At 38.9% G+C, this 22675-nt stretch overlaps 1 protein-coding gene across 1 annotated transcript in view; it reads right to left on the bottom strand.

Moving 5' to 3' along the window:
• mov10l1 (Mov10 like RISC complex RNA helicase 1) overlaps positions 1–22675 on the bottom strand; it is a 45995-nt gene that overhangs the window by 7311 nt on the left and 16009 nt on the right. The window contains exons 10-24 of the mRNA XM_052129409.1: positions 21981–22158; positions 19454–19524; positions 18609–18700; positions 18463–18521; positions 12888–12976; positions 11932–12013; positions 11638–11819; positions 11340–11486; positions 10470–10591; positions 7596–7695; positions 7233–7379; positions 6576–6749; positions 6344–6493; positions 4897–5004; positions 2533–2673 (exon numbers count right to left, since the gene is read on the bottom strand). Of these exons, the coding sequence (XP_051985369.1) occupies positions 2533–2673; positions 4897–5004; positions 6344–6493; positions 6576–6749; positions 7233–7379; positions 7596–7695; positions 10470–10591; positions 11340–11486; positions 11638–11819; positions 11932–12013; positions 12888–12976; positions 18463–18521; positions 18609–18700; positions 19454–19524; positions 21981–22158 (1842 nt within the window). The remainder of the gene's footprint in view (positions 1–2532; positions 2674–4896; positions 5005–6343; positions 6494–6575; positions 6750–7232; positions 7380–7595; positions 7696–10469; positions 10592–11339; positions 11487–11637; positions 11820–11931; positions 12014–12887; positions 12977–18462; positions 18522–18608; positions 18701–19453; positions 19525–21980; positions 22159–22675) is intronic.

Genomic DNA, 22675 nt, shown 5'->3' with positions numbered 1-22675 from the left:
GGAGTAATATGATACTCGGAGCTTGAATATATGAAGGATTTGACTAATAGCCAAGTAATAAATTACAAATACTCACATTACTGTAATTAAGTATTTTTTCCACAGAAATTGTACTTTTTAATTAAAATTTTTTATACTTTTACTCAAGTAAATTTTAAGTGCTGTAACTGTACTTTTACTGCACTATTTTCCCTCAATCTGTGTTCAATATTTCCCTGTCCTGATTTTATTTTGATTATCAACATGATTGACTAGGGAGTCTCGTGACCCCGTCATATCAAATCACATGTATAAAAGAACGGCAGCAGTAGATCGGATGCCAACTGTAATGGATGTGGAGAATGCCAGTTTACAGCTGAACATCACGGCTGCACCTGGAAGGGCTTTTCACAGTGGAAAAAGTCCAATTGCTTGTTTGTGTCATGTGAGTTTAACTTGCTCAAGCCAGATATCAGCATTAATCCTGCCTCTAATTTGAAGAAACGTATCGAGATGCATTTAATATTTCTTCTTACTAGTTTGTGTCTATAATGTAGCCTGTAAATGAACTCTCTATGAATGAGATTTTTGGGTTGATATGATAGATTCATGTAATGTTATCAATAAGGCTGGGCAAGAAAATCTTGATGTTTATCTGAAAAGAAAAAGAAAGAAAGAAAGAAAAGAAAGAAAAGAGAGAGTCCAGTATCAATGTCCTCGATACTGATGATAAACTTTTGAGCCTCCGTTTACATCTAGAACAAAAAGTACAATCCCATTCAGAAATAAGCGAAATTTAGACCCTGCACAAACTAAATTTAATGTAATTGTTTCATACATTATATTGAAAATAACTTATCGTTTCTGTAATCATGTTGCCCTTTTATTTTATTAAATCAGATTTTACAGTATCATAGATAAGTGATTTAATTTAAAAGTTGTCAGTCACAAACACCTATAAAATACCTATATTTGTTATTCTTTCTGGCAAACGTAGGGAATGTAAATTATGGTATGTGTGCAGCCGTGGCCAAAAGTATTGGCAGTGACATAAATTGTGTGCTTTGCAAAGTTTGCTGCTTCAGTGTTTGTAGATAATTTTTTCACATGTTTCTATGGTATACTGGAAAACAATGATAACTATTTCATAAGTTTGAAAGGCTTTTATTGGCAAAAACATTCAATATATGCAGAGAGTCAATATTTAGTGTTGACCCTTGTTCTTCATAACCTCTGCAATTCACTCTGGCATGCTGGACATCAGCTTCTGGGTCAAATCTTGACTGATGGAGATCCATTCTCACCTTATTAGTGCTCGGAGTTGCAACTTGTGGGCTTCTGCTTGTCCACTCGCCTTTTGAGGATTGACCACAGGGTTCTCTATGGAATAAAGATCCAAAAAGTTCCCTGGTCACATCCAAAATGTCAATTTAATGATCTTTGAGCCACTTCATTTTCACTCTTGCCTTGTGACATGGTGCTCCATCATGCTGGAAAATGCACGGATCATCACCAAATTTCTCATGGATTGTTGGGAGAAGTTGCTATTGCAGGACGTTTTGATACCATTCTTTATTCATGCCAGTGTTTTTGTGCAGAATTGTGAGAGGTCCCACTCTCTTGGCTGAAAAGAAACCCCACACATGGATGGTCTCAGGATGGTTTCACTGTTGACACGACACATGACTCATGGTAGCATTTACCTTTTCTTCTCCGGACAATTGATTTTCCAGAAGTCAATTTCCTTGCATGTGAGGACATTTTGATGCAAAGCGATGATGGCTGCACATCTTTCTTTAGAGGTAATCATTGCTAACAAGAACACAATGATTGGAAGCACTTCTTCCCTCCTTTTATAGCAATCTGTCTGCTCTTATAATCCATTCATAAGGATAGAGTGATTTCACCTGACTAGTACTCGTTCACACTTTCTCAGGTGCTGCTGATATGATTAGTGAAATGATGTTAGCTGGTCATTTTGAGCCAGGACCAAAAAAATCTATTTATATGTGTGATAAAGTACATTTGTTTTGGCCAATGAAATTATTTAAAATGCATCTGATCACTCTGCACAATAATCTAGAAACAATGTGAATCATCACCACAACAACTGAAGCAGGAAAATGTGTGAAACACAAAATTCATGTCAATAAATGTAAATACATTTTTTATTATAAAGGGGCATAGCTTTCGCAACTCTGCACTCAATACTCACTACTAATGAGTACTTTCAAATGAGCTACTCTTTTACTCTTATTTGAGTAGTTTTCAGGACAGGTACTTTTACTCTACTCAGACTACATTTTTTAAGTACTCTTTCCATACCTGGTTACTATTAGGATACATTTAGGTGCTTTTTTTTTTTAGACATTGACAGCCCTTGTCCTTATACAGTTCCATTATATGGATTTTTTTAAATGTAATTTTTGTTCCACAGCAGAAAGTGATTCAGGTTTGGAATGACAGAAGGGTGACTAAAAATGAAACATTTTTATTTTGGGGTGAAGTTTTCAGTTATTTAAATATTTAACTAAATTGGGCCTTAAATCTCACCTTGATCAGCACATGTGGGTTTCCAACAATGATGAGGAGCGCTTTGGCTCGTGTGATGGCAACGTTAAAACGTTTGGGGTTGCAGAGAAATCCCAGGATGTTTTGCAGATCTTCATTCAGCAAGGCCTCATTGGAACGGACCTGCAATATTTTACAATCTGTTTTTTCATCTGTGAGAACTACATCAATTGTCTATAACTGAACCCACTTTTTAAGACCACCATTTCTATAGAACAACATGGCAAGCTTAGTATGGGGTGTACTGATTTAAATGTTTATCATGCACCTTAATTCATGGATCGTTTTTTGCTTGATTTTTGTTGGTCAATCTTTTATCTTCGTTTTTGAGAAATGCCATTTAAATAAGGTTTAATTTATAACTATTCGACCCCCTCTCAATCAGAGATTTCTGGCTCCCAGGTGTCTTTATACAGGTAACGAGCTGAGACTCTTAAAGGGAGTGCTCCTAATATCAGTTTGTTACCTGTATAAAAGACACCTGTTCACAGAAGCAATCAATCAATCAGATTCCAAAATCTCCACCATGGCCAAGACCAAAGAGCTGTCCAAGGATGTCAGGGACAAGATTGTAGATCTACACAAGGCTGGAATGGATTACAAGACCATCACCAAGCAGCTTGGTGAGAAGGTGACAACAGTCGATGCGATTATTCACAAATGGAAGAAACACAAAAGAAGTCAATTTCCTCGGTCTGGGGCTCCATGCAGGATCTCACGATGTGGAGTTGCAATGATCACGAGAACGGTGAGGAATCAGCCCAGAACTACACGGGAGGATCTTGTCAATGATCTTAAGGCAGCTGGGACCATAGTCACCAAGAAAACAATTGGTAACACACTACGCCATGAAGGACTGAAATCCTGCAGCGCCCGCAAGGTACCCCTGCTCAAGAAAGCACATGTACAGGCCCGTCTGCAGTTCGCCAATGAACATCTGAATGATTCAGAGGAGAACTGGGTGGAAGTGTTGTGGTCAGATGAGACCAAAATCTAGCTCTTTGGCATCAATTCGCCGTGTTTGGAGGAGGAGGAATGCTGCCTATGACTCCAAGAACACCATCCCCACCGTCAAACATTGAGGTGGAAGCATTATGCTTTGGGGGTGTTTTTCTGCTAAGGGGACAGGACAACTTCACCGCATCAAAAGGGATGATGGACGGGGCCATGTACCGTCAAATCTTGGGTGAGAACCTCCTTCCCTCAGCCAGGGTATTGAAAATGGGTCATGGATGGGTATTCTAGCATGACAATGACCCAAAACACACGGCCAAGGCAACAAAGATGTGGCTCAAGAAGAAGCACATTAAGGTCCTGGAGTGGCCTAGCCAGTCTTCAGACCTTAATCCCATTGAAAATCTGTGGAGGGAGCTGAAGGTTAGAGTTGCCAAACGTCAGCCTCGAAACCTTAATGACTTGGAGAAGATCTGCAAAGAGAAGTGGGACAAAATCCCTCCTGAGATGTGTGCAAACCTGGTGGCCAACTATAAGATGTCTGACCTCTGTGATTGCCAACAAGGGTTTTACCACAAGTACCAAGTCATGTTTTGCAGAGGGGTTGAATACTTATTTCCCGCATTAAAATGCAATTCAATTTATAACATTTTTGACATGTGTTTTTCTGGATTTTTTTGTTGTTATTCTGTCTCTCACTGTTCAAATTAACCTACCATTAAAATTATAGACTGATCATTTGTTTGTCAGTGGGCAAACGTACTATATCAGCAGGGGATAAAATACTTTTTTCCCCTCACTGTAATTGCAAATTTTTTGATATTCTATCTAGGCCAGGAGCAAGCATGGTCACCCCAAGTCAGGTCTGTACAGTTTTGCCTGCATTACTGATTACAAATATAAATAGCAAATACTAATTTAGCCCATTCGCATATGTTAATTTTATTTCTGCCAAAAAACAGTTACAAAGAACATACAATGGGCCTCATTCATGAAACTTTTGTCAAATTGTGTAAATTGGGAGTAATTTCAGGTAAAAATTGACCTTCCCAAAAACATTCTGCTGGATTCATGAACTCTGCATACATCCCAGATTTGTTTGTTAAATCGGTTCTTATTAGAGAATCGCAAACATTCGTTAATATGCAACACATGAACGCTCATTCACAGTGATCATAGTCCACACCCATGAAAACACCATTTGAGAAAGGCATCAGACTCGATGGTAAATAGCATCAGTGCCAACGTGTCTAGCGTTTCTTGCTAAAGGACACAAAACAAATGGAGCACAATTTTGACCTCAGCAAGCTACAATTAAACATCCCAGTTGCTCATAACTCTAAACATTGATGGATGTACCCTTTTCCACAATTCACAGAATTCACTAGTTACCGTAGACAGGATGACGACAAGGTACTCCTGACCCTGGAACTCCTCCACCGAGCCCACCTTCACCTCCGCCAGCCCCACCCGGTGCAGCAGCACTCGGATCTTCTCCACCTGACAACATAGATGGACAGATGGATGGATGCAAATGCAGAGACTCAGTGGATTGTCTTAAATGCTTCTACCACTTTCACAAAAGATCTTGTGAGTCTCAAAAGACTGAAACCTGGATTATTGTGAGAATACGGAACAAGATGTGACCCAAATGAGTCAAGGTGAGGAAGAACTTGTTAGTGGGCTAAACGCAAAGCAGACAATTAGAATAGAGTCAACACATCTTCCATAATGTTTGTTTTCTCATTTTGAGTCTTTTAAGTGTCACAATGCAATTTATTATAAAGCAATTTGTAAACCTTTTGGAATTTTGTAAAAAATTTAAAAGCTTGCTAGTGAATCCATTCCATTTTGAAAACACTGGTTTCTGTTTTTATGCGTAGCGCATCTATTTGCTAAAGAAAACCTTCAAAGTTCAATGAGTCACGCTTTCTGCTTCACTCTGGTCCATTGCGGACCCTGGCAAAGGAGGCATATTCAAGAGCAGCACAGTTTTCTCGAAGAGCATGAGACATGGTGACTCCAATTTTAGTGTTGCCCAACCTCTAAAATCCCAATTTCACCCCTGCCTATCAAATATATCAACCAGTTTTTTGTTGATTTCCTGCACTAATAACTATATTGTGTTATACTATTAATGTAATATAAATATTTGGTCATATTGCCATAAAAATATGTACTAGATATGGTTTATACATTATTTGTAAATGGAAGCATGAATAAAGTAACTAGACTCATCTGACATTTCCACATTAAAAGGAATATTCCAGGTTCAATACAAGTTAAGCTCAATTGACAGCATTTGTTGAAATATATTGATTACCACAAAAATGAATTCAGACTCATCCCTCCTTTTCTTAAAAAAAAAAAAAAAAAAAAAACTATCTGGGTCACAGTGAGACACAATGGAGGCAATTTTTGGACTTTAAAATGCTCAACATTTCAAAAGTTGCACCACAAGACGTAAAAATTGAGAGTAGGTGATTTAATCATATTCAAACCGCATCTGTGTAAAGTTATGGACAATTTTACAACTTCATTACCATGATGATGTAATGTCAACAAACCAGTTGAAATAAACATCTCAGTTTTACCAGAATAATTAATGAGTGCTTTTATAAAAATTGTAAGATTCACATTTCTGCATTTAAACTCTCCAAAAATTGGTCACATTGACTTCCATTGAAAGTGTCTCACTGTAACCTCGATTATTGCTTTTTTAAAGGAGGGACAAGTCAAATTGTATGTTTGTGGTTATTAACATCATGTCACAAAGCTTAACTTGTATTGAACCCAGAACAGTCCTTTAATTGCATCTGTGCCACGTGCAAAGGCTTACCTGTTTTCTATAGGGGGCAATGATGCCGATGTCTGTGGCTGGTATAGGGTTGTACAGTCTTTTTGCTAGCTGGCAACAGTACAGCATCACTTGCACTGCCTCAGCAGGATTAAACCAGGATGGATTACTGCCCTCTCTCATCTCAGTTCCCTTCCACAGATAATCCACAGAATACATTAGACAAAAACACACGGCATGAAGGCAAATACATGGCACTCGAGTCTGCACTCACTCGGACTCCATGAAAGATCAGCGGGAAGCCTTTAGTAGGAAGTCTGTTCCAGTGGCATAGCGCGTCCACAACAGCTCTCTGGGAGCGCACACACAGCTCACCGGCATAAAACAGACGCGACGGCAACTCCAGCAAAGCCTCGTGGGATCGGTAGTTATACACCAGCTTTGTCACCTGCAGAATGTTCTGGCTTAGAACAGTAGTTGATAAAAGGGATGCTACGCTCAAGTCATTTACAATGAAATAAAGAATCACTGATGGCAGACAAGGGGAGTGTTCAGAAGATCTATGTGAAAATGTATTCTGTGTGTTATTTTAGCATTTGCTCAACAGCCCTAAAAGGAAATTCTGTTTGGAACAACCAACGCATGGATCGTGCTCTCTTCAAAGTGCCCAGAGAAGCCATCATCTGCGCTGGTGAGAATATGGGGGAAGGGTATGTTCTCGTTCTAAAAAGCATTTGATTCGACAATTTCGTGAAGCTCTGTGAAGTCATGAACTTTCCTGGAACTGCAGATTTGAAATGCACACATATCTGCTGAAAGTCAATTTTGTCAAACTTAAGTACACCATCATATAGATGACCTTAAGTAACGAAACAAAGGGGAGAGCAGGTTTGGTTTATTGACTGGACTGAAGGCGATCTTGTCTCCTCACCACTAATGGATTATAGCCTCGCTCACTGTAGCTGTACAGTTGAGTTCCCATCAGTCTCTCAAGAAATGAAACTCCCAGTCCAAACGCAGCCGCCAGTTTGGACTTCATCACTGGCCCAAGCTGCTTCGGATCACCAGCCAATACAATCTACAGTGGAATGCAAGCGAAGATATTTTGATGGTGATATAATGTAAATATTTAAAAGCAGTGCAAGTCAATGGGGTCCAACACTTTCAAGCTCCAAAAAGGACAGAGGTAACATTTGGTTCATGCAAAAATATTCTGCCTAACATCTCCTTTTGTGATAAAAGGATTTTCATTTTTGAGAATTATACCTTGAACAGAAACATGGTTGGGTATTACCTGCCCACTTTCTTCTGAGAGTAATCCCAGAGGAATCAGAGTTTCAGGTTCGGTAGCCTGACCAGCTTCATCCAGAAACACATGAGTAAAATGACCAACACTAAAAAAAAACAGAAAATACACATGTACTTAAATAGTGGCACATAGTAGTATTTAGACCTTTAAACTATTGTTGCATTAGATTAAAAAAAATTGTATTCTAAGCATGTGCCATTTAAGCACTTAAATAGCAAGACCTTTTGACATTCAATAACATGAAGAATGAGAACTACAATTACATTTTCACACATTAAAATGCAAATCTTGATATCAGTAAGTAACTATATCTACATTAGTAAAACGCTTTCATTCTTGATGTGATAAATATACTTTTCAATTAGTAAAAAATAAGTAATTCTATTTCTGATATCAGGAATGGACAATTAATATCATTTTTGAAACCTAAAACTAAACCTAGTACAACCTCAATATATTTGGGAATGTTGCAAAATGCTGATAAAACCAAAAAGTTGTGATTTGTAAATGCGGTTCACCCTGTGCTATATTGAAAGCAGTACAACCATTTATTTCATGTTTTACCTTGTGGATTTAATGGTCATTTTGAAAATATTCTATAATATCATTTCAAATCTGATGATTGTAACACACCCCCAAAAAGTTGACATGGTCTGGATGAAAATTAGGCTCCAATTTGTACATATCCCTCACAGACGTGAGTTCCCACTGTGAAAACACAGTTCTACTTTAAGTTGGCAGTGATTCTGAACATTGTTGATATATGGCTTCTCCTTTGCATAGTTAAGCATTCAGTGGTTTTCGGTCTTGCCCTTTATGAACGTTCTTGTGTACCGAGGGTGAAATGCCCAAAATCCTTCCAATTTGTCTTTGGGAAACATTGATCTCAAAGCGCTGGATTATTTGCAAGCCTCGTCCCATCACTGCTCTTTAAGTACTAGGCTTTATTTGAAGGCTCCTTCAAAAACTGTAAGATGATTGCCTGTTTAACATCTCCTGTTTCTCATTGTCTTATTTCAAATTGAGCTGGGCTTGTACATTTCTAATATGTGAAAGTGGAATTTCAACTAGCATAAAATTTAGTCTGGAGATCTGTAATTGTGTTTTGAACAGGAGTGAATGACAAATCATTATGAAATTCTACTATTGAAAATGCAATTACAGATTTCAATAATTATGTTTTTTGCCAAAATCACAAATGGGTATTTTCCACAGTAATTACATCATTTTTGACATCAAGAATTAGCACTAGTAGTAATTCCATTGCAGATATCAATAATGACCATTTTAACAAGTGAACATGTACTTGTAGAGGTCTAGAATTAATATCCTGCAAAAGAATAAATGGTGGAAAGGCTTGTAATACATGCACACTTTTCAACATTTCACTAAAAGACGTTTGTTGGGTTTTAAATGATAAAACAATATTGACACATTATGGTTGTTGAACATTAGAGGAACAAGTTCACAGTTAACTGATTACACCTGTGGTGACTCGTCTAGTTTAAACTTGAGGGGAAATGACTTCATACTTCCACTAAAAATCACATCGACTCTAGTTGCTTAGGTCATTGCATGTTTGATATTTTTTAATTTAATGCCACAAATATAGTATATTTTTTTGAGAATTTAAGGGAGTTCACCCAAAAATGAAAATTCTCTTATCATTTACTCACCCTCATGGCATCCCAGATGTGTATGACTTTCTTCTGCTGAACACAATCGAAGACTTTTAGAAGAATATCTCAGCTCTGTAGGTCCAAACAATGTGAATGGGTGCCAAACATTTTTTAACTCCAAAATCCACATAAGGGCAACATAAAAGTTCTCCATACGACTCCAGTGGCTAAATCCATGTTCAGAAATGATATATGAGAAGATATATGTGTGGGTGAGAAACAGATCAACAAGATTTAACCACTGGAGTTGTATGGAGAACTTTTATGTTGCCCTTATGTGGATTTTGGAGTTTCAAAATTTCAGCACCCATTCACATGCATTATATGAACCAAAATAGCTGAAATATTCTTCCAAAAATTCTTTAAAACAGTAAATGATGAGAGAATTTCCTTTAAAATGTGCTATATTTAATATTTTTACTGTACTAAATCATAAAATGACCATAATATGTCATTTGTGAATTTGGAAAGTTTAAATAAGCCAAGTATAAATATTGGCTTCTCCGATAACAAGGCTACAGCCAGTATATTCTACTTGAAGTTTCCATTCTGGGCCAGACTTTCCATTTATGTTTTGGCCCGCCCACTCACCAATAGTATTTCGACACAGCCGGGTTGCCAGATTTGAATAAGTTTGCAGGCAAACAACACTGCGTGCTGCAGCCATGGAATCCAGCAAACTAACTGGATCAGCGAGAACAGATTCCACCCGACCTAAAAAGCCTCACCATCTGTCTAAAAACCACCATGACCAGAGGTGTAGTAAAACAAGGATAAATACTGGAGATGCATTTGGAAGTTGGAGACAGCTTAAAGCCCAAATATCTTTTAAAACAGATGCCGAGTTGGCTAATTTGCATGTCAACATTCTGGCAACCCACATGAGCTCAGAGTCTGGGGCGGGGCAGACAACTCACCAATATTTTGAATTTGGACTGCAGTAACCATTTCAAATGCTTGTCGTCAATATTACATATAGCACCTTTAAGTGTCCAAATACATTTTGGGGGGCCACTGTACATGTGCAATATTTTATAAAGTATAGTTGTGAATAAAAGCATGAAGTATATCAACATCAACATGTAATTCATTAATTTTATTTGATATTCAAAATGCTGCAGATTTGAACTTAACTGACAGTCTGATGAACGTAATAAAGCATGAATAGTTGATATCTCACCGCAGGCCGATCTGGTAGAACATTCCAGCGCTGGAACAAGTGCTGACAACAATACGATGAAAACTGGCATTTCGAATATCTTCTCCAGCTCTGGCATACTGACGCAACTCCTCTTGCATGGACTGCACAACACAACACAAATATCACCATTACAAATGCCTCTTAGGTGTTGTAATGAATTACATTATGTAATAACTCAAGGACCAGGCAATTATCTTTTTCTAACTTATGCGTTCCCCCGATGAAATATTGGCACTCCCTCTCAAAAAGCTACATTTGCATTTTCACCAGACATTCTGTGGGTCGTGGTGTGTTCATTTCAATGACTCACTCATAAAACACTCACTTGTCACCACCTACTGGCGTAATTCTAATCACTGCATCTTCTCACTTTTCTTATGTAAAATGCACTGGCAAATTGCAAATGTGACGGTCCACAGAGCATTCAAGTGCAGGAATTTACGAGAGCACTCGGAAGTAAAAACAAAGCTTTTAAAACTTTTTCTAAAACAAAGTGATAAAAGCAACAATTTGTTTATTTTTTCCTCCATCACCACATTCCCTAATAGGTGCTCATTACTCAGCCATATAAGAACACAAGCTTTTAAAGAGAACCGTTATGCCATTACACAACCTGCATCACTAGAAAATCTAATTATTGATTCAAGTTCATCGAGTACGTTCACATTTCTGATATAAAAAAAAAAGCACTTATCAAACTCAAACACCTTGTAAACAATCTGTTTTCCGACAGCCTGATAAAAGACCTGCTGTTTGCTTTTACTCTCGGACATTTCATCAAACCAGCAAATCAAATGATTATCTTTAGTAAGTGAAAGTGAGCGGCTACAATGACAGACAGTACAGCACCTCCTCTGGCCTGCAGGTGGCGTTGACACGGGCCAGACTGGCAGCATGCAGGTATCCGCTCTCGTGCAAGCGCAAGCAGATGAGGTCAGCGGCGCTATTTGAGGGCGTGCACACGAGCACACGACTGTAGGGGATCCGGTGATGCACCTACGCATACAGATACAGTAGAAATCCACCAGCTCACACCACATGAACACAAAATGTGTGGAATTTTTGAAAGTTTCTGGTTTAATAGAATCCTATCTAACCAGAACTCACTCTGACAAGCAGATTTCCAGCTAGTTAAGTTCTGGAGTACCTGCAGTATAGCTTCTATGAGCGTAATGGTTTTGCCCGTGCCAGGAGGGCCGAACAGAATGTAGGGTGTGGGGCGACAGTCTCCACTCAGAATGTGTTTAACTGCCTCTTTCTGGGCAGAATTCAGATCCCGGTTGAAGACCTGGCCAAGGGTTGGGATGCACTTTGCAGTCATTGACAAATCTGAAAATAGAGATGTTCATAACGTGACTAGAATCATGACAGAGCAATCCAAAAGGTAAACCGGTAAAACTGCTAAACTAAATCCATCACAGCATCTTGTTTTTCTAGTTACCGGTTTTAGTTTGTGTGGCCACCGACACCATATCGACAGTCAGTGAAGACGGCCCTTCCATTGATTGAGTGGTTGCATCATTCTATGTCAATCAGTAAAACACATAAATATCAGATCTACAAAACTCTTGATCAGTACCACCAGACTATGGTATAATATGGCACAAGTCATCGAATACAACACTCATTACAACCAATGCGTTTAATTATTTTTTTTTTTTTATGTTTTTAATTTTAACCCCTTTTTTTCTCCCATTTTAGAATGCTCAATTCCCACTACTTAGCAGGTCCTCGTAGTGGCGCAGCTTCTCACCTCAATCCAGGTGGTGGACGACAATTCTCAGTTGCCTCCGCTTCTGAGAAGGTCAATCCGCGCATCTTATCACGTGACTCGTTGTGCATGACACCGCAGCAACTCACAGCATGTGGAGGCTCATGCTACCCTCCTCGATCCACACACAACTCACCACATGCCCCATTGAGAGCGAGAACCACTAATCACCACCACGAGGAGGTTACCCCATGTGACTCTACCCACCCTAGCAACCAGGCCAATTTGGTTGCTAAGGAGACCTTGCTGGAGTCACTCAGCACACCCTGGATTCGAACTCACAACCCCAGGGTGGTAGTCAGCATCAATACTCGCTGAGATACCCAGACCCCAACCAATGCTGTTTTGCATCATTGACGTCAAACATGCTGCAATGCATGCCAGTTTAAATACATGGGATGGAGAATGAGATCAGAGATAATGTCACTGGAACTACATCCTTGTGTGAAGAAGAGCTACAGAATTCATTAAATCAACACAGCAACAACAGGGTTTGGAACAACATTAACAAGAGTGAAGAAATAATGAACCATTCCTTTAATTAAAACCTATTGGCTCTAGGTGTGTTTGTGTCATTTGGTGCGTGGAAGTGCTGAATTAGTAGCCACGTTCTCAGTCTACCTCACCTCCTCTGGCAGATGTTTGTCGTCGTCTTGTGTCTTCCACTCTCCACTCCACTGCGGCTGCTGCAGTGTGAGCGTGCTGGGAAACAGAACTCACAACACACAGCAAATCTAAACAAATGTTCCTCCATACAAAACAATTATTTTGATTTGGGGGTTTCCTGAAATGGGCCGTCACCTCTTTACATTTGGGTATTTTTAGTTCAAATGTAAATTCATGTTCCATTTGATGTTTACAAGGTCTCTAACGTTACACTTGAAACTATCAACAAGGAACCAATACCATGATATTTGTGTGTATATAAAAATTCTATTAACTTCTAATACTATTATTTATTTTTTTACACATTGCTTAAGAAATAACAAAAATATATATTTTTAAATAGCTTATATGCGTTACTACCAACTGTTCAGCTATAATTATTAAATAGTAGGAATGCAGGATTTGCCCCACAGATCAGACACATTACAACCACCTGCCTAATTTCCTATAGTCCACCTCGTGCCGCCAAAAGGTTGCCAAAAGTAAAAGTCAGTATCTGGTGTGGCCACCAGCTGCATTAAGCACTGCAGTGCATCTCCTCCTCATGGACTAAACCAGATTTGCCAGTTCTTGATGTGAGAAGTTACCCCACTCTTCCACCAAGGCACTTGCAAGTTCCCAGACATTTCTGGGGGGAATGGCCCTAGCCCTAACCCTCTGATTCAACAGGTCCCAGACATGCTCAATGGGATTGAGATCCAGGCTCTTCGCTGGCCATGGCAAAACACTGACATTCCTGTCTTGCTGGTAATCCCTCACAGAACGTGCAGTATGGCTGGTGGCATTGTCATGCTGGAGGGTCATGTCAGGATGAGTCTGCAGGAAGGGTACCACATGAGGGAGGGTGTCTTCCCTGTAACACACAGCATTGAGATTGCCTGCAATAACAACAAGCTCAGCCCGATGATGCTGTGACACCGCCCCAGACCATGATGGACCCTCCACCTCCAAATCAATCCCGCTCCAGAGTACAGGACTCAGTGTTACGCTCATTCCTTTGATGATAAGCAGAGTCCGACCATCACACCTGGTGAGACACCGCGACTCGTCAGTGAAGAGCACTTCTTGCCTGTCCTGTCTGGTCCAGCGAAGGTGGGTTTGTGCCCATAGGCAATGTTGTTACTGGTGATGTCTTGTAAGGACCTACCTTACAACAGGCCTACAAGCCCTCAGTCCAGCCTCTCTCAGTCTATTGCAGTATTGTGCATTCCTGGTGTCACTCAGGCAGTTGTTGCCATCCTGTACCTGTCCCGCAGGTATAATATTTGGATGTACCGATCCTGTGCAGGTGTCGTTTCATATGGTCTGTCACCGCAAGGACAATCAGCAGTCTTTCCTGTCTCCCTGTAGTGCTGTCTTAGGCGTCTCACAGTACGGACATTGCAATTTATTGCCCTGGCCACATCTGCAGTTCTCATGCCACCATGCAGCATGCCAAAGGCACATTCACGCAGATGAGCAGGACCCTGGGCATCTTTCTTTTGGTGTTTGTCAGAGTTAGTAGAAAGGTCTCTTTAGTGTCCTAATTTTTTTATTACTGCGACCTTAATTGCCTACCGTCTGTAAGCGTCTTAATGACCTTTCCACAGGTGCATGTTCATTAATTGTTTATTGTCCATTGAACACGGAAAACATAGTTTAAACCCTTTACAATAAAGATCTGTAAAGTTATTTGGATTTTTACAAAATTATATATAAAATACAGTGTCCTGAAAAAGGGACATTTATTTTTTTGCTGAGTTTATATAGCGTGGCTCTCTGGAATACTCTTATGATTGTTCAATGGCACCATCTAATGGTCTGATATTTCTCAGTGACAACTGCACATCCACGTATCAGACATCTGGTATTTGAGAGTCATCTTTACTACTTCTTGGATCACTGTGCAATCTCCACAAGTAAGCTAAAAAAAAAATTAAATATTTCGTGTGCATTTATTTATTTATTTGGCAAGTATTCTTGTAATAGTCTGAATAATGAGGAGTCAGACGGTCATTTTTACAAAGTAAACACCAACCTCCAGTTTGCGTCGGCATGCTGTTGAGAGATATATATTTTACAAACACACACACACACACACACACACACACACACACACACACACACACACCCATTTCTCCACGAACCTGTACCTACCTGTTCTTCTGAATGCACCTTCCTCAAAAGGCCGCCACCCTTACCATCCCTGAGCAACACTCCCGAAAAGAGGGCGCACCAGCCAACCTCCAGCCCCCCAAAATGACCCGCCTGGTGATGACGACACTGGCCAATACCAAACTCTCGATGTATCTACTTTCAAAGTCGATGACCACCCCATCGCCCAAGAGACAGAGCCTGGGGAAAAATGACACCTGAGTGCCCAACACGTCGCACACCAGACTCTGAACCTACAACCAAAACTTCTCTCTCAACACACCCCCAAAAGACATGGGTTATATCTCCATCCTCTGATTGGCATTACCAGCAGGTGGGTGTGTCTTCAAGACCAAGCCTATACAATTGAGAAGGGGTCCAATAGAACCAATGTAAAATCTTAAATTGTATAAGGTGCACCCTTGCGTCTCTAGATGCCGTTTCTATAAATCCTAGCCAATTCTCCCTCCTCCAATTCAAAGTTTTAATCTTTCACCCATAATCTCGAGTGGTTGAGACTCCGTCCTCCCGACACCGAATTAATGGGGAGTAATACACGGATGTGACCTTTTCCAAAAGCAGTAATCACCTCTCCTAGAGTATCTGCTGCTTTAGAGGAGTGTATGTTACTCCAAAACAGCACAGAGCAAGCGGCGCAGCTGCAAACACCTAAAAACCTGAGACCTGGGGATCCCAAAATACCAAACCTTCAAAAGGATCTCAACACACCACTCTCATATAGGTCACCGAGTGTATTAACCTCCCCCACAATCCACTCTGACCAAAAAAAAGGGGACTTATTAATGCAGTTTGGGGTTTAGCCATAAGCTAGAGGCAACATTTAGATAAATATCTGAATAAACACTCTGGACACTTTTGTCAATACTGAGTGCAAATGTGAGATTACGGGGTGTAAATTAACTTCTCTGGTTAGTTTAATAGAAAGGCTTTGCAATGGCAAAATAGGGGCAAGAACATCCTGTTCAATACAGAACCAGGGAGGGGCTCTCTCAGGTGGAAGCGACCAATGGGCCAAATGCAGGGGTGGAAATAGTACTGAAAAATAATACTCAACTAAAAGTACTGTTACTTCTTAAAAATTGTAGTTTGAGTAGAGTAAAAGTACCTGTCCTAAAAACTAAGAGAAAAGAGTAGCTCATTTAAAAGTACTCGAGTAGTGAGTATTGAGTTATGAAAGCTATCCCCCTTAATAATAAAAACTCTATGCTGCAATTTGAAAATGTAGCACACATACCGTAATTTACATTCCCTTTTATGGCTGTTTGCCAGAAAGAATAAAAAATACAGGTATTTTATAGGTGTTTGTGACTGACAACTTTTAAAATACATCACTTATCTAGGATACTGTAAACTCTACATGAATCTGATTTAAAAAAAAAAAAAAAAAAAGAAAAAAAATGATTATAGAAATGATATATAGATTTTCTTTTTTGAAGTTTTTTCAACATCAAAATGTATGAAAATTACAATTCAATTCAGTTTCTGTGCAGGGTCTAAATTTCCCTTAATGCCGACTGAGAGAGTTAATGTTGCGCATAAAACATGTTCAAAACAATGAAAGGAATGCCAAAAAAAAGCAGGGTCACTTGTCACAATAGCAGGCGGTTGAGCAGTTGTTTGGTACAGGGGCCACATCGGGCTTTAAAGAATTAATTCACACAAAAATGAAAATTCTCATCTTATTTCTCTTAATTAAAAATTCTCTTATTTTCCAAATCTTCCAGTTTCTCCAAAATGCCTTCCAGGTCTATTTTGGTCACGGGCGGATAATTCCCTCTCTGATGACTCCAGATAATCTATCCGTTTCTCAACATCTGCCACTCTTGTAACCGACTCAGAGAATTGTGTTTCCATCTGCGTAATTGAGCGAGATCCTTCAAGTCAGCAAAAACCTTCGTCAGCATCACAAACATGTTGGACTGTTGACGCTGAATTTCCCAGGCCGTGCCATCCAAATGGAGTCCCCGCAGGACTCTGCAGGTGTCTTTTAATGTCTTCAGGGCCCGAGGATTTTGACTTCTTTGCCATGTTTACCTCAAAGAGCAAACAGGTGTATCCGAATCTCACCGGATTCAAACATTAAAATATTTTAAAAACTAGCGAAGTGACCAGGGCTCATCTTTACATGTCGCATGGCGCCACGTGACCTCTCATAATTACATGATTTCAATACAAATCAATATTGTATCCCCATGCATTTATTTATTTGGTTAGAAGCAATGTAATAAGTGGGATAACCTACAGTCTGTTATCGCAAAATAAACCCCTTCAGGATGATACAAGAGTTGTCCGTTTCGTGTCCTGATCACCCTGTCTGGGTTTATTTTGTACAAACCAGTTAACTGCACATTATCCTTACTATACATATATCGGCGGTCAATCTATTTAAATTTGAAATCAAATTAATGACATGATATGCAGATTAATTTTATTAATTACATTAATAATTTTTGCTGAGAAAGCCCCTAAATAAAGATGAAATATAAATACAGTACTTCGTAAAAATCTTATGTTTTACAAAACACGTCTCAAGATGGTCATTTATTTCTTAAATTTTAGTGTCAATAGGAAACATTTTAGACTCCCAACCATTCCTTTTGCTAACTGAATAGAATAACTGGGAGCCCTGCAACAGATGGCACTGCCCCCACTGAGCATCGAGTCGAGTTTGGTGCTATTTTGAAGGCAAAGGTGGCCACACCAAATATTGATTTAGCTTTATGTATTGTATGATGTTAACTAATAAATGAAAACTATTTATGGCATTATTTTTGAAGACATCCTAACTATGCAACATTTTTCACAAGTGCCAAAACCTTTGCACAGTACTGTATGTGACAATAAAAATTATGATAAATATGCATGGTCTATAAATATAATTTAGATAGAAATCTATTGCACTGTTATAGCAGACAAGTAAAGCACTTAGACAATACAAAAAGTATTGTCTGCAAAAAGTATACCCTGCATCTCTAGGACACTGGATGAAGTGAAAAGTAGATGAAACTTTGAGAAATCGCATCTCAAGATCCCGATAATCTTGTCAATAATGCATCCTGTGTGACCGGCTCAGACTGCCCACTGCTGACGTGGCCGGTAAATCCAAGTTACATGCACTTCAATCTTGAATTGCTCTGATGGTAGCTAAAACATATAGTTTTATCACAGAATTGACATACTGGTCACGGTGCATGATTAATTGCATTATTAAATTATAAACTAATTTAACTACTATGGAAATAAGGTAAACCTGCACCGCACAATTAAAACCTGCTAAACCTGGATTTAAAAAAAAGTCCATATCTCAGAGCCATTGCTGAAACTTTGCTAACAGCATTGTATATATATTTTAATTAGAATATACAATATATTGTTTCTTACTGTTGTCTCCAAAATGTTTGATCTGTTCCAAAGCACAATGGCACCTCCTCATGGTCAACCTGGATATAACATCATATTCCATGCCAAAATTCCAGTTCAGACATAAGCAATGAAAGTGCTGTAAAGGGGAAGTGAGACATAAGCACCTGTTGAAAGTGAACTCCACATCTAGAGGTTCTCCAAGATATCCATTCTGAAAGTCAGAGTTCACTCGTAAACTCACATCCTCTTCTGAGATCTGTGACAATCAATGATCAGAACTTACCAACAGCTGTCAATCAAATAACAGGAAACATTACAAAGTGTCTTTCACAAGAACAATGCATTACACAAACATTTATTTAGGGCTGCAATTACTAATCGATTAAATCAGGCAATCTGTCAGTGACTTCACTTTACGGCTGTTAAAAACGGATTTCTAAAAAATGTGAGAGAAAATATTTGATTGAGGATGAAATTTTTTTCCCCAAATTGAAAATGAACTTTTCAATTGAAATCTCACAAATACCACAAAAGAAATGATATTGTTAAGCAGTGTAACTGTAAAAGGTTTTGGGGATTAAAAAAAAAGTGAAATGACAGTAATTTGTCACCATGTTCATAGGAGTGCATGTGTGTGTTCCTGCAGGACTTCCACTTGCCAGTTAACATTCAGATTGTGCTCTTGATTTTCTTTATCATTTTTAATAAAATGTTATTAAGGCCATGTGCACAATAATACATTGAATTCTGAAAATGTTCAGTTTCTTAACGTTATAATTCTTGATTTCTTAATGTCATAGGTTTTGCAGAAGTGTGCAGTAATAGTGATTTTGAAATGCTCCTTTTTCAGTGGTTTTAAATGGTGTTCTAGTGTCCATGGGAGGCCTAATGTAGCGTAATGCTTCATAAATAATTAACAGATCAATCAATTATTAAAATAATCATTAGCTGCAGCCCTAAAGCTGTAGAATAATATGAAGATAAAGAAATGTTGATAAGTGAACTGTACCTCCATGACATAAGCTATATACTCAATTACAATTTCTGCACCACATGGTTTCTTCAGAACAACTTTATCACCTATAGGAGGATTAAACAAAGAAACAAAATCACATTTTTAAAAAGTCAAACTTTTTAGCTCACAAATAAATACAACTGTAATTCTCCAAGACCCACTTGGTGATTTGATCACTTTAAAAACCAAATGAACCTCCTGAGACACAAGCGTGACTGCTGTGTGCATTTCCCATTTTCATTTGGAACTAGTAGCACCTAATAATAAAGCAAAAATAAAAAGGTTTTTGGAACAATTTACAGTATGTCCTCGTATGTGGACAGCGGGACCAAGTTTGACATTTTAAATAAGCTACAGAAAGTCAGATTTGTTTTATGAAATTGTTGTTTATGTTTCTAGGAGTGTTGATTATTCATGTTTTTAGACGTTACAGACATTGAATTAGAATTATTTATGCCAATTTCTGATGTAAAGTAACTCCCAGCATTACCCAATCACTGTCAACCATGTTCAAATAAAATGTTCCATTAGAAATGTTGAATCTATGTCCTGATGACCATTGTCCCATGTGTGTCAAACATGTTGAGTGATCCAAACATCATCTGCAGCCTGAAACTGAACTTTGGATCAGATTTTAAGAGTGAACGCACTTAACTGCATAGAGAGCTATAGGATGCTCCCTTGCTCCCTATTTAGTGCATTACTTAACCTCCAGTGTGCCGTCTGTCTGCACTGGTCTCAGAACAGTTATAGGATGCTCCCTTGCTCCCTATTTAGTGCATTACTTAACCTCCAGTGTGCCGTCTGTCTGCACTGGTCTCAGAACAGTTATAGGAGAGCTATAGGATGCTCCCTTGTTCCCTATTTAGTGCATTACTTAACCTCCAGTGTGCCGTCTGTCTGCACTGGTCTCAGAACAGTTATAGGATGCTCCCTTGCTCCCTATTTAGTGCATTACTTAACCTCCAGTGTGCCGTCTGTCTGCACTGGTCTCAGAACAGTTATAGGATGCTCCCTTGCTCCCTATTTAGTGAATGACTTAGCCTCCAGTGTGCTGTCTATCTGCACTGGTCTCAGAACAGTTTGAAATGCATCTTATTTTCATCGTAACTCCATATAAAGCCTCTGAAAGACACATTTTCAGCTTTTGGAAGAATGCATTTATTCGCAATATGAAAATTCACAGTAAACAGGATTTCTAAGGGGAAAAACAAACACTACAGTCCACATCAGCAGTCGTGGCATTTTGCGATAACTGAAATTTTCATAATGGCACATTCGATGAAACTAGAGACTCAGTTTTCAATGTAAAAACTTAATGAGGTTTCTTTCCAGATGTGGAAATAATTTTGTTGTTGGTACTTGTTGGCATTTCTCCCAAAGACAAACTCCACTGTGATCAGCGCAAAATTGTTTTTGTCACATGACTTCAGGTCTGTCAAAATTTAACCCTTTACTGACAGCCCAGAGTGTCCCGAACGGAGATCAGTCAGTGGATTTAAAAATGGATTTAAATAATGCCTTGTGTATAGCAAAGCCGAAATACCACGTCCATGTGTACACGAGGTACACGAGGTTAAAAACCAGGTGAGGGGGTTTATTGGGAACAAGTTGACCACATTCAATAAAGATGTAAATGCAAATATGTTTGTCACCCAAATTCAAGTACGTAATTAATGTAATGAGCTTGTGCTACAATCCATATCGAACAGTTTGTGGGTTTTTGGCTTCTTTTATTCATTCTGCTCACACAAAGCATGTTTCTTGGTGGCATACCAGCTTCCATGGCAAAACAAGTAAAAGGTATAATGATACCGATTTGTGAACTTATTGATATTGGTATGGACAAATGAGTTTGAGTACTGTTTGTACTTCTAACCGTGGCCAGTCTAAGGGCCCCAAAGTGAGAACCAATGCCAACCCTTAAGGTCAAAATACGAGGTCCGCTCGTAACACATCTAAGAAATAAATTTGTCGCCACCTACAAGAGTAAATGTATAATGTCATTGTGTGATGAATCAAAATCAACACCTCTAGCTCTCTGTACTGCTCTCAATACTCTAGTTTGGAACGTCACGAACACAAGAGTGATACAAACAGTAAAGAGATACTTTTCATGTTTTATCCGTCATAATAAATGGAAAGCATCTAAATCATCTTAACGTTTTTAAGAAAAGGTGCAGTGACTGCTTCTTACTGTACTTAGTAAATAAATTGTTATTAATTGATAAATAAAAAATAATTATGGCACTTTTGTTGAAAACATCCTCACTATATATTTCATTTTCCCTAAAACTTTTGCACAGTACTGTAGACTACACATGAGATAAACAAAACAGCCACTTCCCTGCTGTTGTTTACATTTCACAGGATATTGCAAGTTATTGACAACATTATTATATCTATGCTTGAATTTTTGCCAAATGTGTACAGGTCAAACCATACATTTCTTTCAGAGTTGTAGGAGTAATACAAAAAAATAAGAGTGTTAGGGGGCCACAAATTGAGCGGTGTTCCTCACCAATGAATAGGCTTGGTCGGCCTTCAGCGAGTCCAGGCACCTCTAGGTGTAGATATACTGCCCCCTTCCTGAGGATAGCGCCGGTGAGACTGAACTCTCTGATCTCGCTCTCAGCCTGTAGCTCCTCCAACCACAGAAGAGCAGAGAAACGTGGAGACATCGACGACAAACTCAATGGCTGTCAAAAGGGAGAACAGGAATTAGCAACCTTAATGAGAAGTCGTCTCTGATGCACTTCTAATATGCATCAAAATCAGCTCCCTAGTTTAGTAGTCAGAGCACTGGCCAATCCATATTTAGGTCTGACCCCTTCGCAAAATTATTCCAGTGAGGACACGTTGACTCCTCGCAAAATCCCAGAATGCACCGTAAAAACCAGGGAGCATCATTGCTCACCATGTTCCAGAAATGTTGTCATGTCTTCCACAGTCTCTCAAGTCAAAGGACAAGTGCTAGCAATAATTTAAACCCAAATCTTATGTTCTGTCTTTAAATTTGGAATTATCTTTCTTCCCTAATTTACATAAAGGGACAATCCTGCAAACTATTAAATAGCTTTACATGATAACTTGTAAATGTACCCCCCCCATCAAAAAAATATTTTACTCCTAAAAGAAATTAACTGTAATTTTGAAACCTATATGGTTGAAGTCAGAAGTTTACATACACCTTAGCCAAATCCATTTAAACTCCAT

The sequence above is a fragment of the Xyrauchen texanus genome, chromosome 6 (assembly GCF_025860055.1).
Source record: "Xyrauchen texanus isolate HMW12.3.18 chromosome 6, RBS_HiC_50CHRs, whole genome shotgun sequence".
In the NCBI taxonomy this organism is placed as follows: domain Eukaryota; kingdom Metazoa; phylum Chordata; class Actinopteri; order Cypriniformes; family Catostomidae; genus Xyrauchen; species Xyrauchen texanus.
Note: the sequence above shows the minus strand (reverse complement) of the source record. Positions and strands in the feature narration are given on the sequence as shown.